General features: G+C 47.8%; 8 protein-coding genes across 8 annotated transcripts; 4 read left to right on the top strand and 4 right to left on the bottom strand.

The window, feature by feature from the left end:
• Positions 1 to 19: 19 nt before the first annotated feature.
• MGL_3461 (uncharacterized protein) lies at positions 20 to 256 on the top strand (the record flags this gene model as incomplete). The annotated part of the gene is made up of 1 exon (XM_001729374.1): positions 20 to 256. The coding sequence occupies one exon, from the start codon at positions 20 to 22 to the stop codon at positions 254 to 256; it is 237 nt and encodes a 78-aa protein (XP_001729426.1).
• A 36-nt stretch (positions 257 to 292) lies between these two features.
• On the bottom strand, positions 293 to 2,335 carry MGL_3460 (uncharacterized protein; the record flags this gene model as incomplete). Its single annotated transcript, XM_001729373.1, has 1 exon — positions 293 to 2,335. The coding sequence occupies one exon, from the start codon at positions 2,333 to 2,335 to the stop codon at positions 293 to 295; it is 2,043 nt and encodes a 680-aa protein (XP_001729425.1).
• Positions 2,336 to 3,454: 1,119 nt separating this feature from the next.
• On the top strand, positions 3,455 to 5,299 carry MGL_3459 (uncharacterized protein; the record flags this gene model as incomplete). Its single annotated transcript, XM_001729372.1, has 1 exon — positions 3,455 to 5,299. One exon carries the CDS (start codon positions 3,455 to 3,457, stop codon positions 5,297 to 5,299), a length of 1,845 nt encoding a protein of 614 aa, XP_001729424.1.
• Positions 5,300 to 6,004: 705 nt separating this feature from the next.
• Positions 6,005 to 6,598, bottom strand: MGL_3458 (uncharacterized protein; the record flags this gene model as incomplete). Its single annotated transcript, XM_001729371.1, has 1 exon — positions 6,005 to 6,598. One exon carries the CDS (start codon positions 6,596 to 6,598, stop codon positions 6,005 to 6,007), a length of 594 nt encoding a protein of 197 aa, XP_001729423.1.
• A 4,041-nt stretch (positions 6,599 to 10,639) lies between these two features.
• On the bottom strand, positions 10,640 to 11,530 carry MGL_3457 (uncharacterized protein; the record flags this gene model as incomplete). Its single annotated transcript, XM_001729370.1, has 1 exon — positions 10,640 to 11,530. One exon carries the CDS (start codon positions 11,528 to 11,530, stop codon positions 10,640 to 10,642), a length of 891 nt encoding a protein of 296 aa, XP_001729422.1.
• A 3,351-nt stretch (positions 11,531 to 14,881) lies between these two features.
• MGL_3456 (uncharacterized protein) lies at positions 14,882 to 16,516 on the bottom strand (the record flags this gene model as incomplete). Its single annotated transcript, XM_001729369.1, has 1 exon — positions 14,882 to 16,516. The coding sequence occupies one exon, from the start codon at positions 16,514 to 16,516 to the stop codon at positions 14,882 to 14,884; it is 1,635 nt and encodes a 544-aa protein (XP_001729421.1).
• Positions 16,517 to 17,111: 595 nt separating this feature from the next.
• Positions 17,112 to 19,970, top strand: MGL_3455 (uncharacterized protein; the record flags this gene model as incomplete). Its single annotated transcript, XM_001729368.1, has 1 exon — positions 17,112 to 19,970. The coding sequence occupies one exon, from the start codon at positions 17,112 to 17,114 to the stop codon at positions 19,968 to 19,970; it is 2,859 nt and encodes a 952-aa protein (XP_001729420.1).
• Positions 19,971 to 20,945: 975 nt separating this feature from the next.
• On the top strand, positions 20,946 to 22,457 carry MGL_3454 (uncharacterized protein; the record flags this gene model as incomplete). The annotated part of the gene is made up of 1 exon (XM_001729367.1): positions 20,946 to 22,457. One exon carries the CDS (start codon positions 20,946 to 20,948, stop codon positions 22,455 to 22,457), a length of 1,512 nt encoding a protein of 503 aa, XP_001729419.1.
• Between the last annotated feature and the right edge of the window lie 291 nt (positions 22,458 to 22,748).

Raw genomic sequence — 22,748 nt, 5'->3', positions numbered from 1 at the left:
CTCAAACTCAAGCTGAAAAATGTACGCGTATGAGCATATACTTCGTAGACATTGCCAAGTTTGCCACATCGAGGTGGGAAAAACAGCTGCATTTTGCGTGCCCACAAAAAAGCCAAATGCCCATGGTCATTTGGTGGACCCATGCGTTGTGAGATACTTGTTACGCCCGAGCGGAGTGGCATCTCTTACGTCAATCATGATGTTCCATAGGCACATTTTTCATACGCGCTCGAGTTGTGCAAATGCATCGTACTAAGCGCCGACACTATCCTCTCATCGGGCTTACATTCCCCTAATTCCCGGTGACGACCACATCCTGCGTAGAAGCACCCATGTTGACTATGTCACGCTGTTGCGACATATCATGCTCATGTACATGCTCTTCCGTCGTCTTTTCTGTAGGGGATGAGCATGTCGGCGAGTCCATGTTCGATTGTTCTGCATCATGGATTGCCTGATCATAGGTCGTATCTGATGCCATATGCAAGGGGTTCTTCTCTGGCAGTTCGTTACTCACGACGTTGTGGGAGCGAGGGAGGACCCAGTCGCGAACAAAGAGCGTAATGACAATGAGTGCTGCTGAAATGCCAATACAGAAGTACAAAACGTGCTTTGCTGATTCATTGTATGCCATGCCAACTTGCCTTTTCATCTCTGGATGCTGATCCAAATTTGGTCCGGAGGTAAGTGCACTGTACGGCCCACTAGCCGCTACAAAAGCTCTATGCACCGGAGAAAGTAGAGTTGCATACTTGTCCAAAGCCGCGGGAAAATGAGAATCCAGAAGAGCATTGTATATAGCAAGGCCGATCGTACTGCCCAGGGAAAACAACGTAAGGTATACACTAGTGACCATGGCCACGTCTTGGTGCCGCACAGTTATTTGGCTTAGTAATGTTGTTACTTCACCCAAGAAAGCACCTCCAATACCCTGAACAATCTGTGCCCACACAGCTTGGGTCATGGAGGTGTCTAGCGTGCGGTATTTGATCTGAAGGCCAAAACCGATCGTTCGAATCGCAGCGCCAGCCACCAAAAACCACTTGAATCGTCGCGTAAACAGAATAATAACGCCAGCCACCACACCGAAGAACGTTAATGCAAGATTATCTGAATTCGTGAAATAGTTAGCCAGATCAACATCCGAAGCCTTATAACCATAAGAAATATAGACCCAGTTGTATGCCACTTGGAAGCCACACATAAATGCCATGTTGTCGAAAAAGCCCACCACAAACGCAATCAAGACATCAGAGTTCATCCAAGATAGGCGCAGGAAAGGACGTGGTGAGATAAACCATTCATATAGCGGAAGAAGAATCACCAGAATAATCGGACCAACCGTCAAGCATCCAATCACCCAGGCACTCGACCAAGTAGACTCAACAATGGACGGGCTACTGGCACGGATGAGAGCCACAACAATCATGGCAAAGCCTCCGACAAGAAGCACCAAGCCAACCAGGTCAACATCCAGGAAAAATTCCCAAAGTGCGTGATGGAAGCCTTTCCTCAAATACGGGTGACGAGGTACAATCCCACTTCGCTTCGCCTTGTGCTCCAGATACAACAGCATACACAAGATTGGCGTCAATACTGCGGGCGCCAATATGCAAAACATCCCCGGCACCCATCGCCAATTCGAAGCGATGAGAGCTTTCAATATCTTGGCACCCACCACGAAAGTTATAAAAATCGGGAGCGTCACAAAACCGTAGCCAAGTACACGGAATCTTGCCGACAAAATGTCAGCCAAGATAATCCAAATAACCATTTGGAGACCGGAATTTCCGATACCATAAAATACAGATCCACCAGTGTAATTGTTACCAGACTGTGAAACAGTCATAATCAAGAATCCTAGTGTATAACAGAAAATCGTAACCATCATTGCGACAGACCGACCAAAAATATCAGCAAGTTTGGCGATAAAAAGCTTAGAAATAGCCACAAACAATGACTGGGCCGTATATGATTGTGAGTATGTCTCCATCGCCCGCCCCTGATCACTCTCCAGTTGACTTGTTGCATTGTATGCAAAATTGAGCGCCGTTTGGTTATCAAGTGCAAACACGAAATACGCGATCCATAGGAAAATCACGAGTAAGTACCATGTATACCCAGTCACAGCATATGTCGCTTCTGCAATTGCAACACCGACTTGCTTAACATCATCTTCACTCAAATTGTGCTTTGCGTCATACTCAACTATTTCATGTTCATCAGGCAGTCTGGCCTCCGGCTTGTCCGTTAATTCACCAGTCTCAGTTGGCTTTTCAAATTCGGGATAGTATACCCGCCATACATGACTGATGAAGCCATAGATGCTGTCCATAATGAATGCTGTGGTCTAAAGGCCTACAAGCTAATCATCCGAGTCTTCTTGGTTATGTGGGCGTCAACGAAAATGTCCATGTCTGGAATCAGATAATCTGCCTGAAAGGACTCAATATTCTTTAGTAATATTTTTTTCGTTGCGGTATCATGCATATCTGTACATTTAACGAGGCACATGCATTGTATAATTAACGCATGTGATGATCATCGATCGGCCACAGGGGATCATAGAGCAAGATCGAACATGGTTCTAGTTTGCCCCATCCGCGACAGCATGTAAATGATATGCCAAAAAACATGCATGGTTATTAGCGACACAAGGGATATTGAACAGAGATGAAACTGAACTCAAAACTTTGTAGTATACTACCACTCGCCGCATCTATCAAAGAACAGCAATCGGATTTGTGCGAGTGATATTGTGAAACAGTTTACAAGCGTACATCTCACCAGGAATGAGTCTGATTAAGCCCATCAATATTTACATCATTCTTGTGGGCGTACAGGTGATACGTCTCTCGGTTGGATGGCGCAAAAAAAAATGCTTGCCGCGCCGATGTAAAACTGGAGTCACAAAGCCTTGGCCTACTCGTTGTCCATTAGGTTTGGCGCCCCACCTTTGCACGTGGTCTATAGTTCTTAAATGGCATTGAGTTGCTTCGGCACATCATAGCTGTCCAGTCAATTTGCCATTAGCTTCTTCCTGTGATGATTCTGACGTGTATAGGGAGATGGTTGGACCAATGATGTGATTGCATCTTTGTTCACGTGCGCAGGCGTGGTTCGACACGTCGTTTTCCGGCACGGATTGCATATGCATACGATAGGGGCCAATCTCATTCGTCCTTGTTTCTTGTTGAAGGGCTCGCCCAAGAATTACTTGTTAAATGGAGGGTTTCATAGGCTATATGTAGCTAACTCATGGCTTTAGCATATGCAAGCCAAAGGGTTTCCCCACAAAAGCTGTCTAATATGGATACTCTTCGCAATGGGGAAACTATGGCGCGAGACCGACGAGTGCTTTGTGGCAGCATAAATAAAGAAGAAAAGTTTGGATCCCCTCTCCATACTATTTCTGCTTCTTCAGGCACAACTTGTCGCCTTAGAAGGATTCGCTATGCAAGAGCTTGAGGACAAAGAAAAGCTCACGTCTGACATCAAAGTTGTGGAGCGTTCCATCACTCCATCTACCCAATCCATCCTTGACCCAAATAAACATGTCAAATTCGTCGGTCTCTCGGGTTCAAAGCTCAATTTCTTGATTGCTATTGCCGCAGGTGTGGGGTTCGTTTTGTTCGGTTACGATCAAGGTGTCATGGGCAGTCTTCTCACTCTACCATCGTTTCTTCAAAAATTTCCCGACATGAACGCTGACACGCACTCAAGAATGCAAGGCGCTGTAATTGGCATATACGAGATTGGCTGTTTTCTTGGCTCCATCTCGTGCTTGCTTTGGGGAAACTTGCTCGGTCGTCGTGCAATGATTTGGATTGGCAGCGTGTTGATGGCAGTGGGTGCAGTCATCCAGGTTATTGGCGAGCACATAGCCATGCTCTGGGTAGGACGTATCATCGCCGGAATCGGTAATGGTCAACATACTTCCACCATTCCTGTATGGCAATCCGAATGCTCCGCACCACACCTTCGTGGCATGCTTATCATGATCGAAGGGTCGCTGATTGCCTTTGGTATCATGGTATCTTACTGGGTCGATTTCGCATTATTCTGGGCCGACAAGTCAAGTGGTATTCATCCTGCGCAGGCGGGCTTCAAAGCTGCCACTAGCATAGACTCTGTTGCTTGGCGCTTCCCTATCGCATTTCAGCTGCTGTTAATTCTTCCCACCTTCATCACGATTTGGCTTCCAGAAAGCCCGCGTTGGCTTGTGCTTGTTGGTCGTGAAGACGAAGCACGGAGCGTACTTTCGGCGCTGAACGAGCGCCCACGCGGTGATCCAATCATTGACACTCTGTTGGACGAGATCCGTGAGGGTCTAGAAATTTCAGGCAAGGCCAGGCTGAGCGACTTGTTCAAACAAGGAAAAAGTCACAACTTCCATCGAACGGCACTAGCATTCGTGATCCAGATGTTCCAACAAATTAGCGGCATCAACTTGATCACGTATTACGCAGGGACCATTTTCCAAAACAATATCGGTATGACTGACGTTGTGTCTCGCATCCTTGCAGCTTGCAATGGTACAGAGTACTTCCTGGCATCCATCGTTGCAATTTTCACTGTCGAACGCATAGGTCGGCGAAAGCTTATGATCTTTTGTGCTCTTGGCATGTCGTTCACGATGGCCGTGCTGACTGGTTTGATGAGCAAGAGCGCCCTTCAATATCAAGACGTCCAAGTTGATCCGGAACTTTGCGCAACGACAGGCATAGCAGGTTACTGTGAAATGAAACCTGGTGAGGCCCAGAATAAAGGATATGCGTACGGTGCCTGTGTCATGCTGTTTGTGTTTAACACCTTCTTTGGGATTGGTTGGCTGGGTATGACTTGGCTGTACCCGGCAGAATGCACTCCGCTCAGTATTCGAGCTCAAGCCAATGGCATTTCAACGAGTGCTAACTGGCTCTTCAATTTCATGGTCGTCATGATAACTCCTGTTGCATTCCACAACATTCGAAACTATACCTACCTGATTTTCTGCGTTATCAACTTGTTGATGGCTCCAGCATCGTGGTGGATTTTCCCTGAGACGGCTGGTCGCAGTTTGGAGGAAATGGACGAGTATTTGCACGTGCCAGCATTTGGAATCCATTCGATGTTGTGTGCGTCGAGAGAGATTTCCCACGTCGGTACGATGCTAAAGGTCGCATTAAGAAAGGTTACGTGCAGAGTCATGGCCACAAAATTGAAGATTCAAACGCAAATGGAGTGGCTCCAGAGGACGCATAGGTTGTTTTGGGATTCTTTTATTGTACATGTAGTTAGGGTGATTCTATGGAAATGAGTCTAGCGAATTGATTAAACTGTGCTCGGTTGAAAATTTGGACTTATTGGTAGGTGGCCAGGCGAGGGCATCGTTCTTCATGTGTGGGATAACCCTTGGTGTTTAATGGTCTACACCCAAGATTATGCTTAGCCAACAGGCAGCCCACATATCTCCAGAAAGGCAGCGACTCGTAAGGGAAACGAGGGATAAACTCTCCTACACTATGTACAAGTATGTACCAGAACAATACAGCCTTTGATTAATGCCGAGTCTACTATCTTAGCACAGATACTAGAATTGTCATTTTAGTCTCTTCATAATGAAAGTAGTACGTGACCTTGTTGCCATGCACTACTAACGAAGATACAAACCCGTTTATTTGTCGTTCATTTGCTGCTGCCATAACTACGATGGCATTTTGAGCGTCCAATACGCTCATGTGTGGTCTGAAGTGTAACGGTGGCGGGAATAGTCCTGATGCGACATCTATTAGGATGAGAAAAATATAAATTTCTCTCAGGGCCTTCCATTTTTCATGATCGTCAAAAATGGCGTTTAAATGCACCATGCATGTTTAAATCTTTTCTTATTCCTTACCTGCGATTTGAAACTGTTCATATCCTTCGTCCCTGCTTAAATAACTATTATACTACAAAAAATTCATTATTTGAAGATGTCCAAACTTCATCGAGAGTCACGATGTTGTATAAATAGAATGCAAGTTTAACTATACAAATGCAAGTCGGAGAAGACGCGTGACTGGTTCTTCTCGAACTGGACTCTACGAGCCCAACGGTTGGGGTTAAACCAATTTTCAGCAACACTAGGAGCAGAATCCGAGAGCTTCTCCTCTGATACGCCATGATGGATACTTTCAAGGGTCGAGGTAACCACAGACTGATGGTTTGCGACAATTTTGTCGTCCCTAAGACGAACGGGTCTCCAAGATGTATGGCTTATGCCCGTGCCCGAAGAGACGAGAAATGGTGCGCATTCTACAATCCGTCCGTCAAGGGCATTTCCAAATTGCATCCAACGAGCCCATTCGTCGTCGTTGAGTCTCATATCATCGAAATATACGTGTGAATCATCATTTGTTCGAGCATATAGTTCAAACACGGGCTTCTCATTAGCTGCTTCTGCTCTCCTCTTGGAACCAATTCCTTCATATACTTCCGGTCTGACTCGAATAAGAAAATCGACCGTGAGCGACTGCGAGGGTTTCCACTTAAGGATCTTAACGTTCGTCCCAAACGAATAGCGACTGCTGAGACATGTGAAAATTAAGCCGTCTGTGCAGCGAGGTGATTGTTGCATGCTTTGCAGTACGTCTCTAATTTGAAATGCACGCATCATGCGTTTGATTCGAAACTCAAACCCTAATGTTGCATCGGTATGTATCCTTTTTTCAAGGAAAGAGTGAATGCTTGGACGTATTTGGTTTTGGAGACATGCATAACGCCATTGGAAAGGGAGCCGGGTCACATTTTCATTCTTTATCGCAAGGCAATCAAACAATAACAATACGGTTGTATTGATTTTGTCTTTATTTGACTCGAATATAAGTTCACCATCAAGAACAGTATCGCTGAAAATACCGATTTGGTTGCTGGAATCTCCGCTTGCGTACATGTCAATGCGAAAGAATGTTTTTTTGCGATCCATCAGATATAGCTCTTGTTCTTGTGTATTGGGTCGTTTGGTGAGGAATACTACAACGCGAATGCCATCTGATTTCTCGCATACCCAGTAATCCTCATTTAGAATGGATTTGAATGACTTTTGCGTGAAACTCGCAGGTAGTGAGGGTATGAAAGTTCCTGGTCTGATCCCGCATACGTTGCACATTCGACATTCTAGCTCGCGTGACACTTCTCTATCATCAATCCGTTCGCCAGGAATTTGCGGATAGGGCGGGAGTTGGGGCATGCGTGCCGATGATGCTAGGGTAGCACGCAATGAGATCCATATATATTTAAGCCACGACAAAGTTAATTGTTTCAAGCATCAGTAATACGAAGTGAGCCACTAACAAATAAGCAGGTTTCTCAGTCGGCCTCTCGGATTTGGCTTGAGGTCTTGGCACGTTTACGGAACTCCGTCATGCAATTAGTAAACTATATTAAATTGTGATGTGATTGGGCAATGGGTTTCCGAGTTGGATAGTATACTGAAATTTATTTTCAAAATTCATGACACTGTGACAATTGTCTTGGCATTCAATGTATGCAAAAGATGTGTGGACTTGAGGGTATACCAGTGTCGGTGTTTTCAGATCGCTGCGGCAAGCATTACAGTGAACTAACGTCTTTCCGAATATGACATAGCATGTTGCACGTTCTATTTCGATTTGCTGGTACAAATCTCGTGTTGGTTTAGGCTTCGGATTTCCGCTCAAGCTTCTCAATCGTACGATTCGGCCACCCTCCAAGAATTACGAACGTAGTTAAATGGCTTGGTCGAGGATATGGGTGATTGGTTGTTAGTGTTAGCTCAGTGTCAAAATCGATCGGGGTGGAAAGTGATGAATTTTTACTGCTCGTGTGCAAATCACTGTGGGATTTGCTGACTATCATGAAGTTGTTAGGGTTAGGCGAATGGCTAAAGGGGATCTTCGCGGTGTTGTATGAGTTTCGAGGGGAAGGGGTCGAAGTTGTTTTTGATGAACGGCATTGTCTTTGTAACAATGACTCCGTACATTCGAACTAGCGAGACCCCCAGGAACCTTTTGGCAAAGAATCTGTCCCGGGGATAGGACAATGCTCCTCTCCGAAGCAGGGGTATAGATCACGACAAGTTCGCGTTCATTCACTTTTGCTCTATGATTGGCCATGAACCTGAAAAACGTTGAGTCAAGATGGCTGGAAGAAGGGTGTGCCTGAGATGAAGGGCTAGCGTCAAGATGTACGCTATTCAACAATTCATAACGCATGGATAGCGTATCAATTCGATCTTAGTTGTTACATGTCTCGGACATGTTCTCTTACACATACTTTGCGTTCTCTTCAACGTAGCCCATACCGGTTCTACATGTTGTATAAATGTGAAATCAAATCATCCCTATATTTGATACCATGTATTCGCGAAGCCAACAAGTAGTTAATCTGTTGGCAACGAAGGAATTCGTCTCCCAGCTTCTCCATAGAGATCGAAAACAAAGCACGAATCAACTTTGCAGCTGTGTATTTCGTAAAGCTCAACCTGAAGAAATGAACTATAGTCTTGTGAGAGGTACGATTATCAAAACTTCCCACATGCGCATGTATTTTGGCAACCGCATGGGTTTTTTGAATGCTTAATGTGCGATCTCCATAATGAGTTACGTTAACACAAGCATTACCCAAAGTAAATCATTTCTGTGAGTTCGAATTCGTCACTGTCTCTCCAAACGGAATTTTGTCATGCATCATCACCATCAGTGAAACGTTTGTGTTGACACAAGTTGCATCTTGCTTGGACAGATGCCAATTTTCACAAACCTGCATGAGGTACCTTGCACACCAGACTACTAGCATACATTTTTGCCTATGTGCTTAATCTGTAAATTATGACTCTCAAATGGTGTACAATGTATGATGTGTTAGTAATTCTGACAACTTTCATCCGAGAAACAATAGAGCTCGAATTTGGAGGTCATGTGGATAGCAGACCAGACTTTGCGTACTATCACTTGCATGCTATAGAATTGGAGTACCAAAACTACGCATATCCAAGAAAGGCAACACTCTAAAGTTCCAGTTTCATGCCATGAATGTGTCCAGGGTTTTACGACTCGGGCGAAATGTTTGTTGGCCTCCAACGTGATCGATCCTGCTCCATGAAATTCCCCATCCATAAATTGTTCAGGGACGCGTGACAAAGTACTTTGACCGTGCCCTCCTCCTGCAGTGGCTCCAGAAGACGTATAGGTTGTCTGGGGATTCTTTTAATGTATACTTAGGGTGATTTATGGTATTGAATCTAGTGCAAGGACTCTAATGTGATTTTTTCAAATATTTTCATGTCATATTGGCGTCCAAGTCATGAGCCAACTGAAAACTATCTTCGATATGGTTGTAGGGAAATGGGCGCAATCAAGCTTTTTCAATTAAGTCGAGCGAAGCCACTATCTCTTTGAGAAGCTATGAGATCATACTAGCTAAAAAGTTAGAAAACTCGATCTCAAATTTCTTGACAGATTAATATGTTGTTGTTACTAGCGAATTATCTATTACGCGAATATGTGCTCAAATTCGACATATGGATTTCACCAAGAACCTATTATCAAGGCCTTGATGTCAAAGGGACGGCATCATATTCCTGTAAGCTGCTTCACAAAATTGAGGGACAATATTCATTGAAACATGCCTCAAAAGTCTACTACTGATTATCAACTACGCGATTCATGAAGATTTCTGAAAGGACTTGCAAAGAGGCCCGCGTGTGTGCATCTGATCCCTATTTACGACAGAAGCAAGACTTTTTCAATGCCTGATCACTTGAACTCGATTTGTTTTTGCGGCAAACATGATCAAACCTGGTTTATGCTTTTAATGAATGTAATATACTCATGTTAGTGCCGTTTAAGGGGAATATTAAGGCCTTGTGGTGGAGTCGCTTGGGGATAGACGCGGTAAACCCGATATCTGTGAAGAGGAAGCGAGCTACGATCGTACGAGAAAGACATTACATCACATAGAATGTAAAGAAAACTTCGAAAATGATGGATAATTCTTCTCAGATAAGATCTTGCTTATACATTTAGCGAATGTGGCCTGATACATTCAGTGCGAACGAAGTACCAAAATCCCACATAGAATTCAGCATGTACTAAATTTATGAAAACACAGGCCTGTAATTCCTCGAGACAAGAAACAAGTTGAACATCAAGCTTGCGGCATAATTTGATGTGCTATGTATGTCGCCAAACCATGCAGTCTTCAACGGAGCTCAAGCGACCTACTAGGTCCATAGATTATTCATGCCAACCTGTTTTCTCTCTTTGCAGGAACAAGATAAGATCTAGTCGCGTTAAACTTAAAATAACAGTATATAAATTTTATGTGACGCTTCTACCATTCTGCGGTTGATTCGCTCACCCGAAAACACACAGAGTCTGAAATGATCGTGAGCTTAGTGAAAACAAATGTTTCTACGCGGGGCTCCACTTTTTTTAGCTCACTATCTATCTGCGGTTTGTTAATGTGCGCCGTGCATGTCGAATTTATTCTGATCACCCAGCTGTGAAAAATAATTTTGCGTTCGCTATCTCGAATAAGTGTAACACAGTCAGTTTCTCTACATATAGGAGATTTGAGTAGTGTGTCATTAAGGGATGTGATCCGTAACGGAAAGACTGCAAAATATAGTACACATGAATTATTTGGATGGGAGGATAGAGGGCATGGTGCTTTCAAATCGGATTCTTTTAGCACGACGTTTAGGATGAAACCAGTTCCGAGCTATACCAGGAACAGATTTGACCAGCTTGCTCTCTGATACACCATGATGAATACTTTCAAGGGTCCGAGTTATGATAGAGTAGTGATTTGCGACAATTTTGTCTTCACGAAGACGGATTATTTTCCAATTCTCACGGATTTTGCCGGTGCAAGAAGTGACAAAAATTGGCGCACATTCAACAATTCGACCATCAAGACAAGTGCCGCATTGTTTCCATCTCGTCCATTCATCGTCATCAATTGCAATATCATCAAAATATACGTGTGAGTTGTCATTTGTTCGTAAATGAAGCTCTAGTGAAGGCTTCTCGATCATTTTATCCATTGTATTCCGGCAGGTAGATTTTTCTGACATATTTTGTTTGAATCGAAGAAGAAAATCAATGGTCACATACCCAGGCGGTTTCCATTTCAGTATCTTGAAATTAGACCCGAATGTATAGGGGCTGTGGAGACACGTGAAAATCAAGCCGTCCGTGCGGTGCTGTAGATTAGGCATTTTTTGCAGTACAATGGCAACGTCATATGCACGCGACATGGGTTTGAGTAAAGGTTCAAAACCCAAGGTCGAACGAATGTCCGTACGTCTTCGAAGAAATGCTTCAATGATGGGAAGTACTTGATTTTGAAGACACGCATAGCGCCATTGAAAAGGGAGCTTCGTCACATTTTCGTTGTTGATTGCCAAGCAATCAAATAACAGCAACTTGGTTTTATTGACACCCTCCTCGCTTGTCTCATATACGAGCTCACCATCCAAGACTGTATCGTGAAGATCGTTGCTCTGACGGTCAATTTCATCGCTCATGCGCAGGTCGACACGGAAGAAGGTATTTTTGCGATCCACTAGATACAATTCTTGCTCGTGCGACGTAAGCGACGTGGTAAGAAACACGACCACGCGCACTCCATCTGATTTCTCGCATACCCAATAATCCTCGTTCAAAATCGATTTAAGAGATTGCAATCTAAAAGCGACAGGAAGCGATGGTGTGAATCTTTTCGACTTTAACCCACATACATCGCAAAGCCGATGTTCTAGGTCACGCGAAATTTCGCTACCAAGGATACGATCTCCAGGTATTCGCGGGATAGGCAGGGGCCGGGACATGTCTATTGAGCGAGCCGCATACGCAGGCAAGCGATATTTATACGAACTGTGACCGAGGCCGTAACTATTGCGCAATTGCTGGGATCATGGGTCACCAATGAGCCAACAGGAATTTGACTCATTTCGGATTCTGGCCCGGGCCCAGACACGTTCCTCGAAAGCCATAGCACAAATTACTAATTATACAAACTGTAGTATGGTTGGACGATGGAGTCTCGAGCTAGAAGCTATTTGAGAGAAATAATTCCAATATTCGTACCGATGGGAGTCGGGTGCGGGCCCCCATAGAACCGCAAAGTGTGCGAACTTGCAAACATATCCAATGATTTTTGAGTTCGCGCTGCCGCAACTTTTGTGGTGAGTGCGCAATTTTCCATTTTTGGCGATCCCAACTGCGGTTTGGTTTTTCATTCGTCAAATATGATAGGGCTACGTTTAAGACCCCAGGTCTATACCCCTGCTTCTGGCCACATGATTTTGTCTCCCTTTGAGTTAACATGAGAACGTAGTTAACGAACTTTGGCATGAGGTTAAAAGTGGTTGACATATTCGAGCTAAAACGGCGAAATGGGTGGGAGGAATAAGTCGATGACATGCCGATGTTTCTGTACTAGCCGTGTCAGTATTCGCAAACTGACAAGGTTTGAGGATCGAAGGCTCAGGCAAATGTATAAAGAATTTTTGGACAAATTGTGAACATCAGGAGATGCAGATTGGGCATGATACTTATCGGGTCTCTTTGTGTTGGCTGTTCTGGACGCTCGAAGTATGAAAACTACACGAATCTCCTGCGGCGAAGAATTCGTGTTGAAAATTGCGAAGTGCATCGAGATCCAAAAGTATCTCCAACCGTCTCAGGTCAACACCCAATAACAGTTTTTGCTATAGTTGCCCACAGACTTTTTTCCTATTGTGACAAGATCACGACCTACGATGAAAAGCTTATAGTGAAATGCGAGTGGCTAGGCACTATTTGACTTATGACCAATGCACCGAATCGTGTAATGTCATCGCCTTTGCGATTAAAAGTTTCTTTCTTGATGCATTCCGCGTTTCCCGAGTCGCCAACATCCAATCTAGCCGCCGTAGCAGCCATGTTATTGAACCTCATCTTTGTCGCCGTTTGTTTGCTATGCAATTATGTGAACAGCTCAGATGGGCGGAGCGATGCTTCCTTCATGACGTGAATTCGAGCCCATAGGCTTTTCGTTAGTCAGGAAGGAAAAGTAGACTGTCTGAATCTAATCTGTGGTTGTCTAATTTTAAGTGCATAGTCTGATGAGATGAATCGGAGTTGTAATAGAGACGCGTCTTCCGTAAATTTTCGGCACAGGCATGCTGGAAGTTACGCAGAGATTAATAATATCTTCTGATCGACTCTCGCACTGCAAATATGAGATTATTGGTTGGAGCGAAGAATTGTGTCCTTGCCGTTATCACAGGGGGAAGACCAATTTGTAAGGCTTCGGGCCGTTCTTCATCTCCCAGATAGTTTCTTCATGACTTGCTACTAATGAAACAGGTTTCTTTGTCAGTGCAACTTCCATCCGTCTTGGATAGATACAGGTGCTTCACCAATATGCATAGCAATGTACACAACTTTGCATAGATGGATCCATGCAATCAATCTTGGGTCGTGAGCTTCATGCGTACGGTCTTAATATACTTGGCGCATGCTCATTCTCGGGCCTAATCATAAACTTTTCATGCGGAATGATACCGAGATACAATTCGGAACACTTATGAATAGCAGTCGAGACTCTGCTTTACGGACTCCCAATTGCAAATCATTAGCTAGCCTGAGTCGTCTCGTATTCATACGGTAAAATATGGACATTTCATGTAGTTATAATCTCCTACCACGATCTGTGCCTGAAATCTGCAGCCCTAAGCGACTTTGGTAATGAGTTCAAACGGGTTTGTTCCTGCTCCCTGAAATTCCCCGTAAGTAAATTGATCAGGGACGCGTGACAAGGTACACTGACCGTGCTTTCCTCCACAAGAGAAGTGCGTCCGATTGTTCCGAGTCCATCAACACCGAGAACCATGTCGAATCCATGGCGTGAGACAAAGGGCTACTCGTTTCATTCTATATGCTTTCATGTAAAAGACATCAGTTTGAGTGCTACATTCTACGAAGAAGTTTTGGGAATGAGCGTTGTCCGCGAGGCAAACTTAGGGTATGTGGCGTTTGTTTCGCTCACCTGGCCAGACATCTGAGTAAAGTCTGGCTCCAGTTCCCGTCGAACAAGTCTGGTCGCGGATTTGGACTTGCAAGCTCTTTGATTGAACTTGTCCAAAAGCAGTAAGTTTTGTATTTGGGGCACACGGGCTAAAGCTGAAAGTGGCACGGAATGGGACGATCACTTTGATGTCCAAGCAAATGCAGGTGTAGGTTTGCCAACAAATTAACGTAACGAAGGGCTTTCATCATATCACATGTACTGTCCCTGATATTATCTCTGCACGCCAGCGCTTTGAAAAGCTTGGTGTTGCAATGGATGAACTCGGAGTCTCACCAAAGTACGTGTAATCAGGGAAGATGCCATTAACTCTTCAAGCCAATTGATTGTCATTCGTGATCCAGACAACTATCCTATTCAAATCATTAGCCAGGATTATGATTTACATGCCGAATTGCATGCTGTGTGCCGTGAGGTCGTCGTAGATGGTGTGGAAAAGTCACTTGAGGATATTCGGCGCTCAAATGACCCAGCAACGTGGGAAGAGGCTGGTATTTCTTTGTCCAAGAGCTCCTTGGATATACCCTACGTGAAGGCACCTAGCACATCACCGTGCTAGGTTAGTTTTCTTTTGTTATGATTCATGTGAATGTTCGTAACCATACAATTGTGACAGTATATACCCAAAAATACTAGATCTATAGCAGCAACTGGAGATGCACGCGGGCATCGCACAAACGACGTGGACATCTTACAAGTTAGCGAAAGCCGACGGGCGGTGGTGAAACACAGAAAGAAATCCGATAGGGGCGAGACAGAAAAAGAAGACGAAAAAAAGAGCCAGCTGGTCAACGGATGTTTCGCATTAGTGTCGACCTGGTAAATTCTGGGGCAGCAACGCCTGTAGAGCGGCATCTAAAGAAGGGTTGGGTGGTGCGGTGGCTGTCGGCAGTGGCTGCGACGAAAATATATGGGGAAGCACCTCAGGTCGAGCCATAATAAGCCGACGAAGCCAGTCGTTCTCAGCACGAAGACGGTCATTTTCGTGTTTCAGCTCGTTGACCTGGGATTCCAACTCTCTTGCCGACAGCTCTAGTGCGGCCTCACGTTGTTTTTTCTTGATGCGGAAACGTGCACTTGCCGCTGTATTTCTCCTTCGTTTATCCTCTTCGATTGCAAGGCGATTTGTTTCTGCATCTGCCTCGGGATTGCCTGTATCAACGAGTTTGACACGATCCGCCAGCGTAGAGGATGAGGGGCGGCCCCGATGAGACTGTGTATTGTCATCCAATGCCGTACCAAGATGCGAAACATCGTCCCCTGCAGGATCCAGGGATATAGATGCACTCCGCTTTTGGGTTGCGGCTGGTGTAGATGACAATGGTGGGGATATATTGGATTCCTGAGGGAGAGGATGTGAATGTATTACAGAGCGAGATGCGCATGAGGACGACGCTGTCGAGGTTGGTGACACCGATGTAGCCGCCGCCGCAGCGGAACTGCGGTTTGTGGCTTGAGATGCAGCCATGGCTCCTGTTGAAGGAGCAGAAGACGAGGATGATGAATGCGATGTTTGATTAGGGGGTTGCCAAGAGGGTAATCCCGGATGTGAAGCGTTGGACGTGCGTGCTTGCCATAAACTCGCAAGCATATCAGGATTTTTGTTCAGAAGATGTTGAAGAGCAAGTGTGGACGTTAGATCCCACTCTTGGCTTGGCGACGATGAAGAAGCTGAATGCACTGGCTGCTGCTGTCGACGTTGTTGTTGTTGCTGTTGCTGCTGTTGCTGCTGCTGCGGTGGTGGTGGTGGTGGTGTGATGGATGAGGAAGAAGCAGAAGGTGCGCTTGAGAAAGCATCCATATGACCAGCACTCGTCCATGATTGAGACACATGTGGCGCCAAGAGTGGATTTGCGTTGTCACGGGTGAGAGGAAGTTGCTGGTATGATGATGAGAGTGCATCTACCCCTGTTCTCATGGACGAGGGTGACGTTAAGTCAGGTGACGGACTTGGGACTTGCAAGGACGGACGCGCTGATACTGGTTGCGTCGGCTCACGATCAAGTGCACGAAGTTTGTCGCGGGCAGCACTGGAGTGAGCGCCGGAGGCTGCCATTTGCCGCTGACGCTCACTATCGTCTTGTCGATCGCGTTCATCCTGATCTTTCTCTGGATGGCTGTCTTTCTCATCGTCAGCAATGAGCGCGTGCCCCATAGGTCCATCGAAAGAAAAGTTGGCATTTGTCCACATAGCCAGCTGATTCGCGAAACTGTTCATGACATCATCTGAAGCTGAGGAGCCGGCCGAACTCTGTGTCATTTGTTGTGCTGACGGCGAAGAGATAGAGTTTAGACTTGCTAGGAGTGTGTCTGATGATGACGAGATCGCATGACTGTGACTCGGTGTCGTCTGATGAAGCTGGGTTTGATGGCTTGGAGTGTCATGCACTTGGTTGAGTCCTAGCAAGAACGCGATCGAGTTGCCTTGATCACTCGACATAGTCTCGTCTCTTTGATGAGGACAATTTCAGGAGCGCAGATGGATATGCGCAATCAATTCAGTGCTGCGATGGACGTATTGCCGGTAATCCAAAAATAAAAATTTAACGCGGATGCTAAAGTAGCTTGGGAGCCGGCTGAGTCAATCGATTTAAGGGAGATGGGAGACTTTGTGATAAAGTCTCCGCTGGGACACGCAGAGAATCTCTCTCACTGCAGCTAGATTGGTGGCCAATAAGCAAATAAGAATCTGCCAAAAAAGGTAGTAATGGGTGACACAATTCCCCAGCTTTGCCGTCGCGCGTGGTCTTGGCCGGTGTCTTCACGTCCCGGCCGAATGCGTGCGCTAGTCGGTCCATAGTCCTACAAGGCCTGTGGCATGTTGTGCTACAGAGGAGCGCGTCATGTTATGTATTCATAAAACACACCTAGTAGGGGACATTGAAGTATGCCTGTTAGGCAGACTACCAATACGCCCGGCCGCAAGTCATGGGCTGTTGCGCGTGTGATGTGGAAAACGGCGAGACTAGCGTGCGTCGCACCTTGATCCTGTTACTAGCCCGGGACGCTTGGACGTCGGACGTGCGACGGCAGCCATGTCGTTCAAGAAGGAGGATGAAATGTCGTATCGGCACGATAAAACAGCTGTGATTCAGGAGGCTCGTGTGTTCAACCAGTCGAGCATTAGTCCACGGCGATGCCGGATCTTGCTCACCAAGATCCTGTACCTTTTGTACACGGGGGAGAAGTTTTCTCAGCAAGAAGCGACGGACCTGTTCTTTGGTGCGACCAAGCTGTTTCAAAACAAGGATGCTGGCCTTCGTCAGATGGTGTATCTTGCCATCAAAGAGCTTGCCCCGTGTGCCCAGGATGTCATTATGGTAACGGCCTCGATCATGAAAGATATGCAGCCAAATACCGAAGTCGTGTATCGACCCAATGCGATTCGCGCTTTGATGCGTGTGATCGATCCCAGCATGGTCCAGGGTATTGAGCGATATCTCAAGTCGGCTATTGTCGATCGAAATCCAAGCGTGTCCTGCGCGGCGCTCGTATCATCGTACCATTTGTTCGTGGAGTCGCGCGATGTTGTCAAGCGCTGGGGCAATGAGGTGCAAGAGGCTATCAATATGCGCCCGGCTGTCACACAGAATACAAGCTCATTCAGTGGATTCGGTGGATTGCACTCTGGCATTACCCTCCGTTTCGGCGGCGGCGGCAGCGACAGTGCAAGTCATGCTGTCGAGCAGACGAATGTCCCAAGTATGAGCTACTTGATGCAATACCATGCGCTCGGCTTACTATATCTGATGCGTCAGAACGACCGGATTGCCGTCACAAAAATGGTTCAACAGCTGGGCCAGCCGAGGCAGGGCGTTGTCCTGCGGAATCCATACGCGCTCTGCATGCTGGTGCGATACACTGCGAGAATTGCCGAAGAAGATCCGAATATGCGCGCGTCGCTCATTCAGCTGCTTGAAGGCTGGCTGCGCCACAAGAGCGATATGGTCAACTATGAAGCGGCGCGTGCGCTCTGCACGATGCCTGGTGTACCAGCTGAGCCGCAGACGAAAGCGATCTCGGTTCTGCAGATGTTTTTGTCCTCGCCACGCTCTGTGCTCAAGTTTGCGGCTGTGCGCACACTTGCCGAGCTTGCACAGCTGCGACCTGCGGCCGTACAAAGTTGCAACGTGGACATGGAAAGCCTCATCACTGATTCAAACCGCGGCGTAGCAACGTATGCCATCGCGACACTGCTCAAAACTGGCAATGAGTCGAGTGTTGATCGGCTGATCAAACAGATCAGTGGATTCATGTCGGACATCAGTGACGAGTTCAAGGTCATAGTCGTCGACGCTATTCGCAGCCTGTCGTTCAAGTTCCCTTCGAAACAAGCGGCCATGCTCGGCTTCCTTGCTGGTATTTTGCGTGACGAAGGTGGCTATGAATTCAAGCGCTGTGTCGTGGAAGCCATCTTCGCCATGGCTCGCTACGTCAGGGGTTGTAAGGAAGCAGCGCTAAGTCACTTGTGTGAATTTATCGAGGACTGCGAGTTCACAAAGCTGAATGTGCGCATCCTTCACTTGCTCGGTGCCGAGGGTCCTCGTATGCCTGAGCCGCACAAATACATCCGTTTTATTTACAACCGGGTCATTCTGGAAAATGCCATCGTGCGAGCCGCGGCGGTTAACAGTCTCGCTAAATTTGGCGCGTACAACGAGCACCTGACCGCGCGAATCCGTGTACTCCTGCGTCGCTGCCTTGAAGATGTTGATGATGAAGTACGGGATCGTGCGACATATGCGTTGCACACGCTCGAGCCTCCGTCCATGCCTGTCATCACGTTGGACGACACGCCAAATTTGCAAGTGCTTGAGCAAAGCCTGCAGTCATACGTGGATTCTATGGCCACGTCTGCACCGTTTGATTATGAGAGTGTGCCTCGCGCGCTTGATGGGCCAGAGACAGAGAGTGGGCCTGCATCTGACCCGCTTCTTCCGACCGGCGGGGCTCCGGGCACTGCTGGTGCTATGATGGGCGTTGAAGGTGGCACGGGGGGTGTCATGGCTGGCATCGGTGGCGAAGGGGCTGGCTTATCAGCAGCGAATACTATGGGAGCTGAGGCATCTGGTCTTGATGCCTATGCAGACCACGCTACAGAGCTTGCCAGTATCGCAGAGTTCGCGTCATACGGCAAACTTCTGACAACCTCGCCAGTCAATGCACCTGTGCAACTGACCGAAAGTGAGACGGAGTACATTGTCACAGCATACAAGCATGTGTTTGCTGAGCACATCGTTCTGCAGTACAATGTCACAAATACGCTTGCCGAGATTGTACTGGAGGATGTCGTTGTGGTCGTCGGGGGACTGATGGAAGCAGGCCTCGAAGAAGAGTTTATTTTGCCCATCCCATGTCTCTCGAGCGCGACGCCCAGTGGCAAGGTGTATGTGTCGATCCGACGTGACCCTAGCCTGCCGTTCCCACTCGCGACACTCACCAACACGCTTCGCTTCGTGTCGAAAGAGGTGGACCCGTCCAGTGGCGAGCCCGAGCCTGAAGGATACCAGGACGAGTACCAGACGGAAGAGCTTGACGTTGGTGTCGCTGACTTCCTGCAGCCTGTGGAACTCGACTTTGCTATGACATGGGACACACTACCGGCCTCAGCCAGCGAGACATTCGCACTGACAGCGCTCGAGAGCCTCGATGCATCATGCTCGACGCTCGTTGAGCTCTTGGGCATGCAAGCGCTCGGCGGGACAGACGTGCCAGCTAACCCTAGTGTGCATACCATGATGCTGGCTGGACTCCTTGCATGCCCAGGTGGTCTCGAGACCGTTCTTGCGCGCGTACGCATGATGCACCAGCCATCCGAAGGCGTCACAATGGAGCTGTCGGTGCGCGCGCCGAGCGACGAGGCTTGTCTGTTCATACTGTCTGCGATTGCATAGCCATGTAGCTAACACTGACGGATTGGATTCGAGCGCATACTCATACACTCAAGTGTCATAAGATGACACACATACGCACATACACACACACACATACACACACACACACACACAATATCAAGAGCAGCTGGAAAGGGGCATGTTCCATAGAGTATATATTTTTGGCGGGCCTAAATGAGCGCCCATGACATACAAACGACGTCGTCGACAATATATGATGCGTTTAACGCAGGCGACGGGCCTCGCGCTCCGACTCGAGCAGAGCAAGGATATCGTTTTCGCGGACAGGGCCCTTGACGTTGCGGATGATGCTACGCGACGTGTCGTCCATGAATTCAACACGGACCTGGATCACGCCACCACGCGAGCCAGTACGACCAAGCACCTTGGTAACCTATTCTCGGTTAGTATCACGCCCGGTCGCACGACAGTACCTAGTACCATCCATGCAGAATACGTACGCGCGCAAGCTTGACAGGGGCCTTCTGGGAAGCGGCGTCCATAATGATGATACGTTCGTTTCGGTGGGAAAACGACTTGTTCACGCAGCGTGGCACCTTTTTCCGACCAGCGTGCCCGTAACCGCCTCGTAGGCCACGCAGCATGCACACTCCTACGATGTAGTTTTGCAGACACTCACGTGACTAAAAGCAGACACGCACGTGCTTCCACGGCGCAGACGTGAGTGGGATGGACGAGGGTGGAGGGTGGAAGCCGCGGACGTGAGCTTTTCTGCGGATGGGGGGTGTAGGCTTTTGGCTGCATGGGTTGGATGCCGGTACGTACAGACATACAGCCACGCGGGCGCCTCACCCCGCAGCCTACGAGACCACGTGGTCGAGACCTTGCGCGTCGTCCCTCCGCAGACCATCGTTCGACATCAGCCAGTATCAATCGCGCACGCACGCACGCACGCACGCACGCACGCACGCACGCACGGCCGACCAGTCTCATTTGTCGCGGTAACGACTCAGTATGCATGCTGGAGACGAAGATGCGCATGTGCGACATGCTCAAGCAGTGCGTTTCCTGACGTCACTCCGCTCGTCTTCGAAGGACACTCGCATTCATTTGACACCGAAGCATGTGGACTTTCTGCATTCGAAAGGCATGAGCGACGACGAGATTGAACGCGCGCGGCAAGATGCTGAGCGCCCTGATTATACGAACATGATGCATATATTCGACGATGACCAAGCGCGGATCCATGCGTCAGGCGATAGTGCTGCATTTGAACAAGCCGCCGATTCGTTTCGTGCGCCGCTTCTGGGCTTGACCACTACTTCTGATGCACCGCCTATTCCTCCTGCCGCATCTTATCCCAGGTCACCTTTGGTTTTGTATTCAGCCGCCGATGCACCAGTGCCGCGGCGCGATGCAACCCAGATTCTTTCGGACTTTGCAGCTTCTATGGCACGGCCACGGTATGACACGCTTGTGTCCTATTTCCGCCTATTGCATTTGTTACTCATGTTGACGGGTGGTGGAGCAGCCATCGTTGTGGCTATGTATCGAAAGTTCCTGATGCCGAAAATTGCTGCCATGATTGAGGCACGCACGAGTCTGCTGTCTCTGCAGTTGGAGAACTTCGGCAAGATGCTAGAGTCCTTGACTTGTCTAAGATCCACCAAGTTGGCTCGTCTCCTGCCTGAGGATTACAAACCTACATGGACAGAACAAGAGCTGGATTCAAAACAGGTCCAGAAATCCGAATCCGGGCAGGAGTGCGGGTCGAATCTCGGGAACAACCAAGATGATCATTCTGTACAAGATGAGAAGCAAAGGGAGCATACGAAGCATGAGTCTAGCGATGGCGCTATGGTCAACTCCTCTTCTAACAAACAAGATAGCGCTCTCTCTTTCTGTGCCAACAGGCCCAAGTCTGAGCCTGAGGAGCCGTCTCAATGGCATGTCTCTTCTGTCAACGATGACGAGACGTCGGAGGGTGAAAACGCACATGTATCTGCACGTATACGTCCAACGCGGCGACGTGTGCTGGAGCCGATCGACATCACTCATCCTTTACGCGAATCACTGAGTCGGCTCGCACAGACGCTCCGAAATGCGCATAGGTCAAGCACCTATGACACTATACCCAGCGATACGGATGAACATGGCCTCTTGGATCTCACGCCCATTCCAGAGGCTGACGCAGCGTCATCGGGACAATCACTGCCCCATTCAGATGGTCCCTCTGCTGGCATACGTGCATTTCGGAAGACCTTGGATCAAGTACGTAATGAGCTGCGCGCGTCGGTCTTATCCGATGATGAGCCCATGAGCCTGGCCAGTCATCGATTTAGCGCATATACACAAGCGTCATCGTCTCGACCCACCTCAGGCCCAGCTGTTGAAATCATGCAGATGAAAGCAGACATTCGCAGTCTTAAAGGCCTACTGCTCAGTCGCCGAAACTTTCCCTCGTTCATGCGCTCAGCTCGTGCAACGTCGTCACTACCCAGCTCAACCGCCACCTCGTCTTCATAGATGCGTGTTCTTTGTGACGATGTCGCCCTGGCCTGCCTGCTTTGTGCGTAGATATCCATGTATAGTATGTGCAACGTTCACAGTGGCATCATGAAGCAGTCGGATGGTTGACAGCAATGGATCGTTTCCTTCAGCGACGGCGAACAAGCGCGTTGTGTGTGACAGGATGTGTTCGTTGCTCTATGGCTGTTCGCCGCGCTGCTGAGGCCTTACGTCATCGGTCGGCAGTGCTGCTCTTGCTCGGCAGCGCCGCCCGTCCTCGACACAAGCAAACGAGCAAGGTCTCAACGT

Source organism: Malassezia globosa, assembly GCF_000181695.2.
Source record: "Malassezia globosa CBS 7966 chromosome Unknown mgl_sf_9.1, whole genome shotgun sequence".
Lineage (NCBI taxonomy): Eukaryota > Fungi > Basidiomycota > Malasseziomycetes > Malasseziales > Malasseziaceae > Malassezia > Malassezia globosa.
Note: the sequence above shows the minus strand (reverse complement) of the source record. Positions and strands in the feature narration are given on the sequence as shown.